The 18,392-nt window shown below is 44.3% G+C and overlaps 1 protein-coding gene across 7 annotated transcripts in view; it reads right to left on the bottom strand.

Moving 5' to 3' along the window:
- Positions 1-18,392, bottom strand: part of GALNS (galactosamine (N-acetyl)-6-sulfatase) — a 51,877-nt gene that overhangs the window by 6,325 nt on the left and 27,160 nt on the right. For 4 of the 7 annotated variants that reach the window (XR_008236445.1, XR_008236444.1, XM_052795282.1 and 1 more), the window contains exons 12-13: positions 12,927-13,048; positions 1,880-1,997 (exon numbers count right to left, since the gene is read on the bottom strand). Coding sequence is in view for 4 of the 7 variants with exons in the window: in XM_052795282.1 (XP_052651242.1) it covers positions 1,880-1,997; positions 12,927-13,048 (240 nt within the window). In the remaining 3 variants the exon portion in view is untranslated. Of the gene's footprint in view, positions 1-1,879; positions 1,998-3,590; positions 3,814-6,227; positions 6,307-12,926; positions 13,049-18,392 lie in introns of those variants that run through there. The other 3 variants (XM_052795281.1, XM_052795285.1, XR_008236446.1) reach the window with 2 other exon arrangements.

Genomic DNA, 18,392 nt, shown 5'->3' with positions numbered 1-18,392 from the left:
CTGCTGCTACGCTTACATCAATCCCAAGACTGCAGTAGCTACAAAATGATCCATCTGCTTTGCTCATGGATAAGTAAAGACAATTCTTCTCTGTCCCAGAAAGGATGTCAAATATCCATGTCAAATAAATGGGTGACAGAATTTAGAAGAGAATGTTGGGCATAGTATTAGTAGGTGATTCTCCCAGCATCCCCCAAAGACAGATCTAGGGCCCAATCAACCCCAGCAATACTATCACTCCAAAAAGATTTGGGTATCTTCATTTCTGGCCTCAAAAGGCAATAATTCGGTGCCTGTTTATTTCAGTTTTGTGACCGTGTAATTAGCCTATGTAGGAAGCTACTATTAGCTACTCTATGGTAGGAGTTTACATAGAATAGAATGGAAAACTCATAATATTTCCTGCTGGGATCTGAACATTTCTCCTGGGACTAGATTACCTCCCAGCCCGCCAAGGAGGACTTTCTGCCTCAGAGAGCCTGAATGGTCTGGTTTGAGCTCGGCCAAGCATTGGAGCAGTCATTAGCTCTCTCTGCTTATAGACTAGGCAGGCATAACTGGGTTTGGCCAAGCCCTGGACGCTGCCATAGCCAAAGCAGAAGTGGCAGCCCATGGTCTGCAAAACTTCTACCCAACTGAGATAGAACAAGGCATGCTCAGGGAGAAGACTGACTCTCAGTAGCCCCAAAGAGAGGGCTGGGTTACAGGACCAAGTATGGGACCTCCAGTGCAGCACTTTTTCCATTATGCAATCCAAAGACACTGTTTGTTGACAAACAGGAATACCAGATGTTTTCACAGCACCTAAACACACTGCCCCAGGGTAGCTGCAGAACAGCGGAGTATGCCTACACTTTATGAACCAGTTTAGGAGTTGGAGTTAGCACAGAAGAAATGCCTTTCCAGTGAAGGTCTCTGGCAGCAGCCAGGCACTGGGGAGAGTGCCTGAACCCAAAAGGTCCCAGAGGAGCACAGAATAGTGTTTATTAAGGGAAAAGTTGAATAATGAAAGAAAACAACACAGAAACAATGGTCCTTCAAATCTTTTTCCTACTTAACATCCAAAAATAAAAAGATGTGACAAAGCTAAAAAAGATCTTTGCCTTCTCACTAAGGAGACACAGCTCCACATTTTGTACTTTTCTGTCTGTCTGGAGCCAGACCCTAAGCAGCAGGTATTGACTGTTTGTTTCAGAAGATTATTTCAGTGTCAGAAAGATTTTGCCTATTACTATTTTGTGTCAGTCTACAGGCACATCCCCTTAGACTCCACACACTCTTGTCATCTGACGACTTTGCCTCCTACAAACCATGCAGTTTCTCAACAAACTAAGCAGCATTTGACAGGAAAGCCAAACTGTAACTTCCCAACATACAATTTGAAGCAGAAAACAGAATTGTAAATGTTTGTCATGTTTCAAGCCATAAGGACTTTGGAAAAGTCAGGCACAGATAGAATTGGAGGACACCAAGCAAGACCAGAGATACTCACACACATCACTGAAAAAGAGCCACTGTCCCAGTCCCACCACTCAAAACACAGAGGACTTTTGAGATTTGCAGAAGGGGATTAGAAAGGAGAAGAAGGCCCTACAGCTGTAGATATTGCCGTATCTCTAAGGAAGGAAGCCACAGTTTATCCAGCATGTTGGTAGACCTTCCAGACCTAACCCCACTCTGTATGAGCCTTCCTACACTGCTGCATTCCACAGGTAACAAACATCCCTCTCCTCCGTAGAACAGCCAGACAGCCCTTCAAACAGGTGAGCATGCATCTCTTCTCCATCCCTTCCCAGCATCATGTGGCATTTTATAAAGCCTTTACAAAATATATTTTAAGCTAAGGATTCTCAAATGTATTCATGCTTTAACCACTCACCATGACGGCCTTGTCGCACACGTTAAGCTGCGGCTCCCCTGGCACCATGGTCGCTTTGTGCTGCTGGACAACGACAGATATTCGCTCCATAGCCCTTTGGTATTCATCGCTGGGAAAACTAGTACGTGAAAAAAATACAGATGTTATTAGTAGGGCTTCGTACATGGTATCATTACAGTGTCCACATCACTAAGCTAGGTCAGAAGACTTTTCCTGGGCCATAGTGAAGGAGAAGAGTACGTAAACATGCAGTTGACACTAACTGCCCATAGGACCTAACAGGTCCATAGGGCAATGAAGCATCTGGGCTGAGAAAGTCCAGCCTGGCCGGGCCTGGGGGCTGCGGGTCTGAGATGCTTTGCTTAGGGCAGCAAGGACGGCAGATGGCTTGCCCTCCCCAGCAAAGCAGCACATGGCTCCTGGCAGATCATCTCTCAGTATGGGGCTTCAGCTTTCCAAACTGCTAGTCCCAGCGGCCCCAAACGTGTCGCTTCGTAGTCAAGCAGATAGGCTGCGAGCTCGTGTTGATTCCCAAAGGGGATCTTGTTGGCAAAGGTGGCATGTACAAAGAAGGGTGCTTCTGGGGTTTTCCTCAAGCTGCGCCTTAAGCGAATGTCAAGGGAGACTTCCTAGACACAGGACAAACACCTTGCCAGCCACGCTAGTACATACAGAAGTTTGCTGAGGCAATCCTTCTGGTGTGTCACCCAAAAGGTCACCCAGCTCTCTGCGCATACGTCCTCCGCTCTTTCAAGTGCTTTTCCGTAACACGTGCATCACTCAGAGGCATTTATTGTAGGGAAACAAAGGTAATGTCAATACTTTGTTTTTCAAGGCTGTTCTCAAGCTAAGGGCTTCAAATACGACCATTGGCTAGTAAAACTTCACAATCACCAAGTAAGATGAACTAATATTATGCAAATAGGAAGATGAAGAAGAATAGAAGTGACTTGTCCAAGACAAGAATACCTCCTCCATTTCGCAACATCCACCCCAGGGTTCTGCCCCATCCACGTTCTTCCATTACAGCCTTATTATTCCAAGCCGAGACCCATCTGTCATGCTCCAAGCCCTCATACAGGGTTATAAATTACCAGATTTTTATCCACCCAATTACTCCAGTAGGTACTTGTTTAAGTGGTTCAGGGTGTACTTCACTAATACTTCAAGTATTTCTAAAATGGAGGATTACTACCCAATGATCTCATTTTGTCCATCACATGAAGAGTCACTTAAAAAACAGAGAGCGGCAAATTGCTTCTGAAGATAAAAGAAACAATGCAGCTTGGTCCTGACCTCAGGCTCCCTTTGCTTACAGTCCAAGCTGGCCACCAGCCCCACACTCCAGCTAATTTCCTTCTTTGAAAAACAATCACATTTTGAAGCCCAGTAATGTGCCAACAGTTTCCAGTAAACCCTATAAATATCACATCTCGGCAGCCATCCAGAGAGAAGCTGATTGTGGGGATGGGCCTGAGCTTTGCTGATAGAGAACCGGAAGGGAATTTGAAATGACAAGCTTGAGCAAACTAATCTGTTGCTCTCACACCCAGCTAGCTGTATCCTGGTGGAGAGGCTATCACCGGGACCGGCTGTGTGACCTGCACGGACCACCCTGAAATTCAGCCTGTTCTTGCGAAGCTCCCGAATTTGCTTGCTCCTCTCCCCACGCATCCCACCTTAGCTCTCGCAGCAGGCAGCTGTGCTCCTGCGCTGCCCCAAAGACTCATGAAAACAGAGGGACAGGCAGAAGTTTGGGAGCTGCCAAAGACCATCTCTGACTCACACCCCGATGAGGACACTCAAGGCAGCAATCACTTGGCTCAGCCAGCGTTGCATCCCGGTGGCACAATGGCCTTTCAGTTTGGCCAGATTTTATCTGGAAGCCCTCTGGTCGCGTTTCAAGCACGCAGGATTGCCAGCCCGGCAGCACGCTTGAAAAAAATCAAAACAGATTTTTAAAAGAGGCAGAGAGGGTTTAAAGCTAACCTGTGTTGACACGCAGAGAACAGCAAACACGGGAGAGCCTGCACATGGAGAGAAAAGGCTGCAGAAACAAACACACCGAGGGAGTCTGCCTAAAACCGCAGGCAAGTACCAGGGATGCACACAGCATGTTGGACATCTGAGCTGGAGACTGGATGAAACGGGGGAGCCAGAAACATTTTAAAGCCTATGTACTCTAGTGATAGAAACGGAGAAGAAATGCTGTTTAGGGAGACACGTGTATTTCAGTGTTTTGGATTTCTACTGCACCTATTGTGCCAGGATTTGAAAGCTCTTCCAAACCCGAGCTAATCACACTTTATTAAGATCCTTGTATTAAGGATTAATATGAATTAATACATATTTTAATCAGTTGTTAGAGTCTAACAGATACTCTAAATATCAAATCATTTAATACCTCCTACTGCTGCTCTTGTAACTATCTAATGTGTTTATTTCTGTCACATACTTGTGTCATCTCTCCAGCATTTATGATCTTCTTTTGGAAGTGGACCCATAAGATAAAATGTTGCTGCTAACTAATTAAGCTCCACAGCATCTTTGCAAATATTTAAGTGCTAAAGAGATAGCCCAATTTCATCCATCGAAACGGCTTTTCATACATAGGATTCCAAATTAGCTATAATCTGGACAGACCAGTGGAAAACACAGCTGTGCTCTGGATGAAAGATAAACAATATGTTGTCACGACTGCTGCTTTTTGCTCCAAATATGCCAGTCCTGTTGAAGTGAAAAAAATCTTTTTTGCTATAATCTTAACTACTGCATTTATCCACGGTATTGTTGCTCATTAGCAACCTAAGACACATGAATGCTGCAGTATAACAAAATGGCTCGAGTCATTTGAATCATCTCCTTGCTTTAATTCCCATGTTCAGGACACTCCTGTTTTTTTCAGCTAGCTCAGCAGTGACAGGAAATCTTGGCCTAACTTCAGCTCCTGGTGTTTTTGAACAGCTCTCCCCTGCAGCTTCTACACTTTTAGATTATTTCAGCATTTAGCACAGGCTGAATGACTTCCCCAAAGCATGATAGAAACAGCTTGGCACATATAAAAGACTCGCACTTCTCACATAAGTACAAAGCTGGCTAAAGCTAAAGAACATGTATAGATTATGCTCCAAGTCATACCGCTAACCTATAAACCTTGTCTCAGTAGGGCTTAACATGCTCTTAAGCTGGCTAAACCTGTTGACACTAGCTTAAAACATATCCGATTGTGTTGAAGTACACGACAGTGACAGACCCCGAGTGCTGTAAGGTGTCATTCAATACTGGAAGATCGTCACTGATCGTCTTCAGATGCCTCAAACACATGAACTATCTTCCTCATCCAGACGTGTATCAAGTCTCCAGGCATAGCAGGGGACTGCAATGCCTGCAGGATGGCACCAGCCCCGGGGCTGGCACTGATGTGAAACTGGAGTCACACAGAGACAAAGCCGTGCTGGCAGTGAGGGTTGGTTCTCCTGTCTTGGCCCCATGGAGGTCCCCATTCCTCACTCCAGTGAGCTCAGGTTTTGCTCAGACCGACCTGTTTTGCTCCACCATGTGCACCAAGATCCAATATCCATGCAGGGATTTGTAAAGTATTTACTGACCGCATACAGGGAGGTTAAAACTGTCTCCAGCCTTACGCAAGAAGTGCATTTTGAGAGAAAATCTGCAAGAGAAAAGTGCCTTTAATCTGTATGTAAGATGGGGATAATTACTTCATGGTAATCAGTCTGAGTTGTTAATGGAGCTGGGAACCTCTCTTACCCTTACATGGAGTCCCCTTATTTCCCTGAATGCGTATGCAGGACTGGGCTGCAAGGGCAGGGTTTGCTACATTCTCTGTTCCAAAAAAAGATGATATTATCTATACAGGTGTTTGGGCATTATTGTCTGCGTGAAGATCCAGACCTTGCTGCCTCCGGGGCATGCTGCATTTTGTATTCTAGTTCAACAATCCTGCAGAAGGAGAGCTGGGAATAGCACTGGAAGAATGAGAGGGCGAGCAGGTGGTGTTGTGAGGAGTTTGCTAAAAGAGATCCCCCAGCGTACACAAAATTATTCCACGCTCAGAATGAGCGAACGGAGTGGACAAAGTCCAGGGTCATTACACTAATTGACACTTTACCTCCGGGAAGTCTCTGGAGATCCAATCAGGGCTGGATTGCGAGCGCAGGGTCCCAGGCACAGGTGTGGCCTGTGCTTCCTTCATTTAGTGTAATTGTGCCTTGGCAATCTGTTCCCATCTCCTCCCTAGCCAAACAACTCCAGTGTAACCTGCTCTGCCATTAACCCTGCCATGCCCTACGCTGAAATTCAGGTTTGGAAGAAGGAGGGTTTGTCTCACACGCTGCTTTCGGTGTTAGAGCTCCGGTTTAATCTTGCAGTCGTCAGTCTGTCACCTTCAGGTCTGCTAGCATCCTGAGCTGTAAGGAGAGGGAGAGGGCGATTCTCTACCATCATAAATACACCCTCAAATAGATCAGAACCGGAGCAAATTAAAGAGCATTTTCAGCATTTTTTTAGATCTAGATCTTGATGGTTTATACCTCATCCTGATGATTCATATATGGGCACAGCACAGTATGTCTATCCTGGGAGTGACAGGACCATGTTATTATTGAGAGGAATGTAACAAAATGGGTATTACATAGCGCGCTTCACACAAACCTTACAGTGGGCTCTTAATAGCAGCTTTCAGATTTATAGCATGTTATACCAGATGCACATGAATTTATGGGAAGAGCATAAAACTTGGCTAAAGGTTTGTATATTTTACTTCCTTCTCCACTGGAATTATTTTAATTAAAAACATTATTTTTAATTGTGAAGTACACCCAGATTCAGGTAATTTGATTTTATCTGTTATCAGTGCTTTGAGGCTGCTCAGCACTGTAGTATCCAAGTCTTGATCTTGTCCTATTATTCAGTCTTCCTCAGTTCCTCTATTCTATCATCAAGTTTATTTGCAATTTAAAGTCTGCACAATACAGAAGGCAGACAACAGGTTTGGGGCTCTGCTTCCGAAACATGGTGACTTGCAATTACTGGGGAGACTCACAGGGCCGAAGAAAAACAAACAAGGAATCACAGAGAAGATTGAAGGGCAGCCTGTACCCCAACTCTCCTCTCTGGTCCAGCAGCATCTGTGGGCCCCAGAGGCAAATGCCCCTGGAGGCGTGTGGGGCATGTGGCCAGTTAGCCACATGAATATTTGGGAGTATTGATGATGCCTCTCACCTGTCTGGATTCTCTAATGGTGTCCACAGCCTTCCTTGCAGCAAGGAGATGTGATCGTGCCAATCCTCTACCTGGTCACCTATTTTCATGGAAGCTGTAACTCCCCAACTCCGACAATCCTGCCTTTCCACCACATTGCGAGCAACCACAGCGTTTAAATGGCAGAGGGGATAAAGGCAGACTGACTACGTAAAGCCTTAGTCTCTGCATGAACAGGCGACAGAAAATAATGACTATCTATCTGATCCTCCCGCTAGTTGCTTCAGTGGTATTTCTGAATCATAATTTATGCAATGGGCTCTTCAGGCTACTCTCTGAGGCTGCAGCACTGCCTGGACCTGTTTCTGAAGAAGATAATGTCCATTTCAAACAGCATTTTGCATTTTTGAAACTGGTTCATATGGCTTTTTACTTCAATATTCCTTTTTATACAGCATCATTCTAGTCTAGACAGTTACTCATCAAAATACCTGCAGGCTATTGGTCTGCCACGATTAAGCACAAGTTACAGGTTGATCAGATGGTGTGCCACAACGCAGAGCACTGATCCTGGACTGGGTAAAGAGCAGCTATCGATCGAGACAAGTTTGTCTCCATTCTTAGTCCCCAGGCTAGTGACTGTCCTCTGCAGGTGTATTTTTCTTCAGCTTGCTTCCCACCAGAGCTGGCTGCGTACCGGCTGTCAAGCCTGCCTTGCATACTTCTGACAACCTTTCTGGGTCCAGCCCCTGCATGGTTGATGCTCAGTGTTTTTCACTGGCATGGCTGAGGCTCTTTATCCATAGCTCTCCACAGTTTCCACGGTTTTAGTGTTCCTCAATGCCACCTCTCCTGTGGCAGCAGCTAATTCGCCCCTGCAATGCAGCTGGTACCATTTCCTTCTTTTTCAAGAAGATGAGGAGTCAGCATCTTCCCTGGGCAAGATTCTGGCTCTGTTACACACGGTTTTTTCCCTCTTTTGCACCTTCTGTCTTTTCCCCACAGCGAGGTTTCTGCCCTGATCAGTAAGGTGAGACTGGCAACTTCTCTATCAGATCCTTTCCCCTTTAGCTTCCCTTCAGGAGCTTCTTCCCTTCTTTTCTGGCTCCATAAGCAGTGCAACTACCTCTCTGATGATTTCCTGGATTTTCCATCTGCTCAAAATAGGCACTTGTGAGCTCTCTTGTTAATTAATGTGTTCTAAAATCATTATGTTCATCAACCAAGCCTTATCACTTCCATTTTTTTCCATAATAGTAAAATCTATTGCCCTAAGTAAAACAGAGGTAGGTATTTTGACGTTCAAAATTTAGTAAACTCCGTTTTGAACAGAGGCTAATCACTCAAAGCAGAAGTCGCTCCTAACCTGGAGTATCAACAAGGCGTGAGCATGCTGTACTTACTTGTTATTAAGGCTTTGCACCTCTGGCTCAAACTGACAGAATTTCAGAGATTTCTGTTATAAATTATTTTTGCAGCTTTGGAGTCTGACTCAAAACACTCTACTTCAGTCTGCATTAGGTATTTTGCTAACTGTATTTTAAGCTGTGCCAGCTTTTGCTATATATTGTTACTTGTGTTCTTCCTGACTGGCAATGAAGTATTTTAGTAAAGGCGTGTATAAACAGTAATCTGTGACTTGGGTAATAAAACTGACAACTGGTTGTGAAGATGTTACTAACAGATATTTTTACTCTATTTGTCACATATGGTTTGAATGGAGAAACAAGTTCCCTATGTGGTACTTAGCAGACACACAATATCCCAAACATAACAGAATTTAGTAAAGAAAAAGACCTATCAGATCTTTTAGTTCTGTGTTCTGATAAATTTGGTAACAAGGGCATCCCACAGTTTGAGTGTTGTTTTACGAAGCAAAAACCCCTAGTAATTGCCTCTAGGGAGGAAACAAAATACTGCTTAGGCTTAGGGAAATGCTTCTGTTTTGTGTGCTGCCTAACACACTATCTTATTTATATTTTAAAGTTGAGAGCTATAAAAAAAGAAAGATCTTCTACCCCCAGCCCACACAGATCTAGTTAATCTCTTGGATGACAAAAGACACAAACAGTTCACTTCTCACTACACAAGGACCAGATAACAAGGTAACTCTTACTTATGTAATTGCAGTTACATTACCATTTTTGGCAACCGAGCAGAAGATTACTTACCAGTAACCACACTTCTTTGAAATATATTGCCCATATATACCCTGCCATTGCAGGTGTTCTTATTACAAGCACCTCTCCAGATGCCAGTTTTGCCTCGTCAGTACCTGCAGGCATGTTCATGCCCTACCTCATCCTGCAGCCATAGAAATGTTGAGCTTGTCCTATGATGCCAAGCTTCTCTCAATGCCAGGACCCCAGAGTCCTGCAGTTCTCAGGAGAGTCCTCCTCTTTCCAGGAGAGAAGGGGATAAGAGCTTGGCAGTGAACGTATCTGATGTTAGTGCTGAGCACGTCAAGTCCTGAAGGTCAACTACAGGACAGGGATCTTGCTCCGTTCAGTCTGTTGCTGTGATGATGTAAATGTGCCATCACCTGGGCAAGCTCAGGCAGTGTGAGAACTCATACCATGCATTTGGCACTGCTATGAATCCCAGCTAACAAAATGCAAAGTCTGTGAAGCTGTTGGATTGCTGGGGTGAAGTTCCAGTCCGCACTGAGAAACATCAGTAATTATCTTTTAAGAAAAAGGGGTAAACACAACTGTGTCCCTTGGCAGAAGCTGGGGTGCAGGAGGCAGTCCGGCTAAAGAGATGGGCAATAGCAAGAAGAAACAGTCACAACCCTGTTGGGAGGGTCTGTTCCTAGAGTCAGACGTGGGTAGGGATGGATGCACAGCCTTACATGAAGGGGAACATAAGTGCAGGGTGCCATGTGGCTCAGAACTGCCAGATGTGTCCGCAACATGATGACAGGACCTGCCTGTAATTGCCTGACCAGTTTTTCCACTGCATGAAAAGTGCTCCTGTGGGAGATAAGCTTTTGCTGATATTGTTTCCAGGCAGGCTCCAGGAAATCCAGTGAACTGAGTCAGGAAGAGGAAGGACTTGTCCTGCTTCACCATGAAACCCAGGGAACTGAAAACTTTACGTGCTGTCTCTAGATTTTGAAGGACTTGCATCTTCAGTGATCCCTTTAGCAGCCAGTTCTCCAACGAAGATTGAAAAGGCTAATCCCCATGTTATGAGATGAACTGAAATTGTAGCCTTGAAAAAGTCTCTTCGCGTCACGCAGTATCTTGTGTGCACAATGTCACGACCCAAAGACATTTCAGATGAGACTGCCTGAGCATAAGCACTCTGCAAGTCAAGAGTGTTGCCACAGTTGACTGAGATGACTGATTTCTAGGATACCCTGGCTCTGAGATCCCCCAGGATCCTAGAGGGAGCCCAAATATATAAGCAGTAAATCTCTCTGGAGGTGCGTGTGATGCCTGGCCTTCACGCGCAGCAATGAAACCTCTTACCGGTGGATTTGCATGTGACCCCACTCCAAACTAATGCAAATCAAGAGATATGACAGATTATTAAAATCATTTTAGGGAGAAGAAAAGGCTGCACTAAAATAAGGAATAAATGAAATAAAAAATGAGCAAAAGCAGGCAGAGAGAACAGGGCATCGGTGCGCCATGCTGCTCCTTCACAGCAGCAGAAAATCTAGTAAAATCCAGTATAGATTTAACAAAGCAAAGTGGTAAAAGTAAATTACATAAAAGAGGGAAAGGTACCAATAAATCAGGGGTGCAATGCAAATTTTTCTAAACGCTTTGGCAACATAACGACGCACCAGAGGAGCCAAGCTGGTGAAAGAGCTATATGATACACCCTGTTCCTCCAGGGCTGCAGGAGGGCGAACAGAGGAGCGTGGCCAACATGGACTGCGAACACGCACAAACCTCGGGCTGGAGCAGAAGCAATACGAGCACACCCAGCATGTACGGACAGACAGATGCACGCTTGGAGGAGAATGCTGGATTCCCTTCTGAGAAACATTAGTGTCGGGACTCCCAACAGGCTGTCTGCCAAGGGGGATAATTAAGCTAAATAAAAATACACAACAGTAACAGCTCCACAAATGAGGGTAATTTAATTACCACATTCGATATAGGAGACCCACTTCCCATGAGTTTTCCATTGTGACCAGAGAGGAGACAATAGCAACAGAACGTGCTGCAGAAAGGAAGATTCATTTACTAAAAAGAGGCTTTCTATTAGGGTCTGCATATTAAACAACATCACAGCTTTCCATAATCATGTCATAATCTTGCCATAAAATTCAATCAAAGCAACAGCTTGTGAATGCCCAAAAATCAATGGAACTGTATGAGGAATGATTGCAGATTTAACACTGGAATTTATTTCAATGCTCAATCCATGGTGGTGGTAAGGAACATCTAAATAACAGGGAAGCAGGTGTCCTGCAAACACCTCTTAGGGAAGAGCTCCTCTCCCTCAAATTCAGAGGAAACACAAAGAGTAGGCAAACTACAGTTCACTTGATACTACCCGTTTGTTTGACTTTTGGAAAAACAGGCAATTTCTATCCACTCATCTTCCTAAAATAAAATAGTTGTTAAACCAAACAGGGCATAGTCTCATCTGGAATCCCAACCTAGTAGCGTAGTTTCACTGAGCTGAATTTAAAATACAGGAGCTTCAGATATGCTTTATTCATTAGTGCTGAAATGCAATAGAAAGCGAGAGCTAACATGCTGGGCTTCTGAAGAGCTTTATACACTGCGTAATGCACCTCTAGGGTGCTCGTCTGTTAACTGAGAGAGAAGTGAAAATATTTTTCCTCCCCTTCTCTCTCTAGTGAAAACACTTAGTGGACAGCACAGGCTCGGTTCTTTTGAAAGTAATGGAGCGAGTGTATCCACTCAATTATTTAAAACAGTTGAGTAATTGCAGTCCTGTCAGCTCAGAAAACATCTCTCTGTTAAAGCTGCTGTACAAAACCATTTCTGTGCAGGCGGTCACAGTGGCACTAGTTTTCTCTTTATTTATTTCCACATTCTCTGAGCTGGAGCCACTGGCAAGGGATGAGGCTGCATGCCCCTGTTTGCAGCTACTTTTGCCACAGGGTAAAACGCAGTCAGTAGAAGGAAGGAGGGAGGGAGGTGGGGACACCTTGGGAGCTTTTTGGAGGTGGCATGTTTATATGTGATGGCTGATGACTACAGAAATCCTTACAGAAATCTCTCAGGGCATGGTGTGTGCCAGAGATAAGTATTATAATAGTAGGCTTATAGGAAAATGGATTCAGACAGCCAGGAGAGTCCAAGGAAGGAACAGGATTGGGCAGAAAGTCCTCTTGCTAAAGACCCTCTGGAGAAGCTCCTTTAGCAGGGGCTAGGAGATTGGAAGGTTACCACATTTGCCTTCCACAGATTCCAGTGCACAGAGGAAAAACACTGCAGGGTATGCAAAGATCACTAAACATTTCTTCCCTAGCCCCAAAACACACAGAGAATCACAGCTCCAATGCCTATGCTCACCAGCACCACTGCTTTATTCCACAGCTACCCTGCTGTGCCCTCTCCCGTCCAACAGTGTGTGTTTTGCCTCCTTCATCAGGGGTTGTAGGACACAGAGCAAGAACGACCGGACTGATGAGTCGAGCCATGGACATGTGCACGTCCATCTAACCTGACCATTTGAGAATGAAGGTTTGTTCCTTTCTTTTCACTACTCTTACCAGTAATGGCTTTCTGGGATAGTTTTCAAGCATATTGCAAGAAACAGCTACCAAGGCAAATGAATTATATAAAGCATATGCTGACAGTGCTGAGAGTTTTCACACCTTCGTTAACTGGCTCACCTTAATGGGTACTTCTCTCCAGGGTCCATCCCCAGGTGGAAAAGCAGCGGCAGGGTAGTGTGCTCCTCCAGTGTATGTGTTGTCACTCCAGAGACATTCTGCCCAGGACAGAAATCAATGCCCTACAGTGAAGAGGAGAGAGGTCATCAAGGGCGCAGTAGGGGAGGGAGCAAAATGTTAGCTGATGCCACTTTCTTCAGCACCTTGTTCCAATATACCCACAAACCTCAGAATTATTTTAAACCGAGAGTCCACTTCAGTCTGCAAAATGGATTCTGATCTGACAGGGTAAAATAAGGTGACAATGTTGGCATTGCACTCACAGAAAAGCTGAAGCAGCCTTATATTCTTGCCTTATAAAAAAGTAATCTCTATAAAATATTCATTAAAATGAAATGGCAAAACAAAAGACAAAGAGGTGAAACCATTTAATCATAAAAATTCTGCACGTGGAAAGTATCTTCTCTGTTTGGTTTCTATGGCTTTGAAACTCACAGAGGGGATCAGATCACTTGGCAGTTCTGATCAAAAAGCAACAGTCCCCGGGGGAAACATCCAGCCAAACTAAGGGGCATCACCCTAAGAGGCAATGCGCACCTGCTAGCCTCCCTGAAAACTCAGCTTGCTAGCACCTGACACCAGACCTGAAGGATCTGTTTCACTGAAGAACAGAGCAAATCCAGTTAATTTTAAAGAAATGGGTGCATTTGTTGATCTGATTCATAGCAAGCTGGTACTGAGGCACTCACCTGGGAATGACAGTGGGGCTGAAAGAACTGTATTAAGTCTGGAGACGTTCCTTTCACTAACGTTCAAGTCTACGGGGTCAGAAGTTGGGATTTTCCCAGCAGTGGCAGTGGGTATGAAGGGCACAAGTACTGGGGCTCTCCCTTTGCTAGCAGCAACGGGTTAAAGTGCTCACTGGCCACCGAGGGACAGAGCGAGCCGCCTGCTCGCAAATCCAGAGCGGTGAGCTCTCTGCATCTGCCCTTGCACGCCTTGCCAGGCTGCGTCTCCCGAAGCCCAGCCGGTTATTAGCCAGGTGTCGAGCTCCCTAATCACCTAGAGCCTGGCCGGCAGTCTTGAGGGCTAACAGAACCCATTTAAGCCCTGGGAATAGCAAAAAATGCAAAGCACTAATTTCACTGAACAGCAAATAAAGCAGGGGGCCCCACAGACCAGCAAGGACTAGCACCAAATGGACTTGTTAAAGCTCAGTTTTACAATTCCAGCTAACACGCTGCGCTCCTTACAATACCTCAGAATGCCCCGAGACACGGACAGAGACATGGAGAGAAGGTAAATGGGAATATTTCAATGGAGGTGGGAAAGCAGCTGTAGCATTTGCTTATAAAACAAACAAACTGAAAAGGCTCTCTACAGATGTTGGTAGGATTTGATTGGCAAACAATTTTCTAAAAATATCCTCTGTTTTTAATGGACAGCTGGTCAGTGGAGCAGTTAATATTCTGCTTTTCAATAAAGCAAGAAGTTTAGAAGCCCATGAAATCCCATTTATCTGCACAGAGCTATAGATTCCTGAATCACTGACTGGAAAAATAAGAGAGTTGCTTGATAGGTTGTAGTGGCCTACCAATAATGGACTTTAAATGGATACAAAAATGATTGACCTTTCCACCTTGTGACGCCACAGGCCTCTGAAACACACAGTGAAAAATAGATTTTTTTTTTTTTTCCTCAAAAGGAACAGTTAATGAAAAGGTATCAAAGCCTACATAACACCCAAATTATAATTTGGATGCAAATCAAACAAGCAATTTAATTAAGAGCCTGCTAATTGGTACAATGCTCTTCGGCTGCAAATGCTTTGGTTTGAAAGAAGATTTTAGTCTCTTGGGTATTTGTTTATACATCGCTCTGTTTACATTTTATCTTTTGTTTCTTATAAAATCCTTGTAGCCGAGACTCTAGAACACAGCCCAGGCTACATCCCAAAGACTCCCAGGAAAGAAAGTGCTGTGACAACTTGCCTGATGCCCCTAGCCAAAAGCTATCTGTCTTTCTAATCTAAGCACTCAATGCCCTCTTCAAAAGAAGTCTATTGGGAAAAAAATCAAATAAATACAAAAAATAAAATCAAGCATACCGTTTTATGACATTGATAAATAACACTCTTAAAATATGGCTGAAACCACCCTTTAAATTTCTAAAGCCTTTCAACTTTATCTCCACAAATAAAATTGACTATTAGAATTTTTATGTACTGTGTGACTGCCAATATTCAACCTACAGAGAGAGCTTAAAATAGTTTCTACCTGCTCATCAACAAATGAGCAAAAAATAAGAGGTAAAATTTTATCCTCACACCCCTGATCAAGGCATTGTTCTGCACCAGAGTAAGTGATACACTACGGATACAGCTAGAGCAGCATAGTCTTCTGTCCCTCTGACAGAAAAGAATATTTAACTTATGATCCACAACTCTATCTCATTCTGTTTTGTAAGTCAAAGCATTTTCAGTTCGCAGGATGGAAAGAGAAAAATCAGCTATACCAGTGAACTGAAAGTCTGGGATCCCAAGTCTGGATTGCTTTTCTTTTCTGGAGCAAAACCAGTATAAATTAAATCTGCTTGAGATTTGAGAAGTATTTAAAGACAAGACAATCCACTCTCTGGAGCATCTGGACAACGCCTCTGGTTGCTTGGAAAGCGTGCAAATTTGGTCACGTGTGGTACTGGGAGCTGGGGCAGAGGGACAAGCCAAAACTCCTTGTGCACGTCTTGAATGGGAGAGAAGGAGCTGCCCTCCAGCTCTGCTGCCCCAAGCAGGCTGCAGGACAACAGGCCTGGTGAGGAAGGGGACTCTGTTCTAGGTGATGATTTTAAATCATGTCAACATTTTGGATCATTTCTTGCTCTTCATTAAACAAAACTTTTTTTTTTTTCCCCTTGCAAAAGCCCGAGCTGACAACATGCTTGATGGACCCCAAGAACACTGCAGGCTTTAACAATAAATGCAAATGTGCCAGGTTCTCAGCTGGAGCAAAAGCCACATCGTTCCATGGGCTGCAGAGGAACTCTCCCCAGTTACGCTGGCTTCAGCTCTCTGGCACTGCCAACAGAACAGCAACTTCACCCAAAAATAAAGCTATGTTCTGTCTGAGAAGAGTAAAGAGGTAGCTATACCTGCCCTATCCACCAGGATAACAAAATCCAAATCAACTACCATTTCATCTGCTGTTGTTTCCTTTAAGCTATTTATTTGGCAGACTGTTAATAACAATATGCAGGGGATCAATAGCCAGTTAAAGTACGTGCCTAATATTTTACTCTGCACACTATCCAAGGTAATTTGCATGTTTACAGGTAACACTGATCAAACAAAGTAGAAAGGTTACTCCCAGTGTTTAAGCAAATTCTTGGAGCTTTCCTCCTCAACTATAAAAGCATGAAAACCACCAGAAGATCAGCTCCCTGCCTTCTAAGGGAGCCCATAAAAGAGCATCAGATGGCAACCAGAAATAGCTCAGCTCCTGCACCCAGTCTCTTGCACAGGCACAGTGTTTTGCACCACTGCACAGACCTGTTTGCTGTAGGAGAAATTCCAGCAACGCTTTTTTTTTTTAAAAATGAAAATCACAACATTTCCTGCACATCAGGTAAACCTTTCAGTGAGCACGTCTTTCTGCCCTTCTCCCCAGCAATCGTGAAACCTGGATTGTTTTTCCGTTCATAAGATCTAGCGGCTATTGGTTGCACAGCTTATGCTTTAATTTCCAGAGCAAATGGACCACAGATGCTATGTCAATATAGACACGAGACAAATACAGCCGGTTGCCAGTTTGGGCTCTCCGCCAAGTGATGGAATCACCACTTGTGTTAACGTAAGCCCTCTGGCAATTCGTCACCCTGGCGCTATCCCAGATCCCTCCGACTTGACAAGCGGCTGCAGATTTTGATAGTGGCGCAGAAAATCTGGGGTCTGTCTCCTGGTCAGGTCTCCTCATTCCACCACACAAAACCCAGAGCAGCAAAACTGTATTAATATTGGAAGGAGAAAAGAACAGCAGTTAATTAAAGCCAGGAACGTTGTTTCTTGCTGTTTGCCACAGCACGGGTAAGTGGCTGTTCTCACTCTCCTGGCGATTCCCAGCAAAAGCCTCCCAAACTGGAGCTCTGAGCGACCAGACACCTGAAAGTGTGACTGCCAAGCTTCAACCCTGTTGAACAAAAATTGCTTCTAATGTGTTAACTGTCTGGAAGAGACCCCAGAAGATGGGCAGATCAGCAAGCCTCCAGCGGCTCTCAAGCAGAAGCGATCAATGGCTAGCTCATATGCTCAGAGGACCACAATCAAATGTCATTATTTGTGAGGTTCTACTTGACTTCACATCCCCCTTGCAGAAAAGGCTTTATCGATCCCTTCACGTTGAGGAGAAGGGCAATCAGACAGACTGCGGCAGGAATAACCCCTTTGGCATTTTACATTAAAACAATAGGGTCTTCTGGCAGGCACCTACACCAATCATTTAAAGACACAGGAGCTCTCATGAAAAATCACTGAAGACTACTAACAAGATACTAAGCTGACAGTAGAAAGGTTGATGTTATCAGCCACTCTCCAATGAACCAAAGGGCGTTTTCCACATTTTTTCTTAATTATTTTTTCCCCTTCTTGCATCACTGCTCTTGGAAGGCACAAGAACTATTCTCTGCTGGATAGTCTCTGTGGCAGGCAGAGAGAAGGGAATTTCCTTTCTCCTGCTAGCTCATACTCCTACTTTCTCTACATAGCATTAAATTAGGCAATGCCTGAAGGACTTGCTGGCTACTTAGATAAATCCATAGGGAATACCCATTTTTTCCCCTTTCAGACCTCTCCTTCCAAACAAGGATGATGAAATGTACCTCTCCCTTCCATCCAGTGGACAAGATAACTCATAACAATGCAGACTGTGAGCGTTTGTATTTTAAGAATGGGAAGCTATGCACCCAGCATCATGGCTGTGGGCACCAGCAGCAATAAAACAGAAACGCCAAGTTTGTGTGCATTATTTGTCATGCACTTTGCAATCCAGTTCAAATTTGGTACCGAACAAGCATGACTTACAGGCTAAAAGGATGGATGATGACAGCAACAAGAACTGCATTTTACAGGAGACTCCCCGTAAAAGTCCTGTGTGTCTTATGCCATACAAGAGAGGGAGCTCCCCAGGTTTATCCTTAGTTCTTACTTCTGCTCCAACACACAACACATGTGGCTGTTTTTATCACTGCTGATTTTTGCTACAAGAAGAAAGGTGGTCAATGATGGTGGAAGAGCTTATGCGCTGACATCCACCAGTCCTACAGCAACAGGGACTCAGGTCTTGTGCAGGGTGAAGAATTCTCTCCCTCTGCCAAACTATTTAAAAATCTTTTACCATTTAAAAATAAACCCTATTTTTCAAGTAAAGTTTCCTTTCATCTGCTCTGTCCTATTTATCACCTTTTGAATGTCAGATA

This window comes from Harpia harpyja, chromosome 9, assembly GCF_026419915.1.
Source record: "Harpia harpyja isolate bHarHar1 chromosome 9, bHarHar1 primary haplotype, whole genome shotgun sequence".
In the NCBI taxonomy this organism is placed as follows: domain Eukaryota; kingdom Metazoa; phylum Chordata; class Aves; order Accipitriformes; family Accipitridae; genus Harpia; species Harpia harpyja.
The sequence above is the reverse complement of the archived record's forward strand: the minus strand, read 5'-3'. Positions and strand labels throughout refer to the sequence as shown.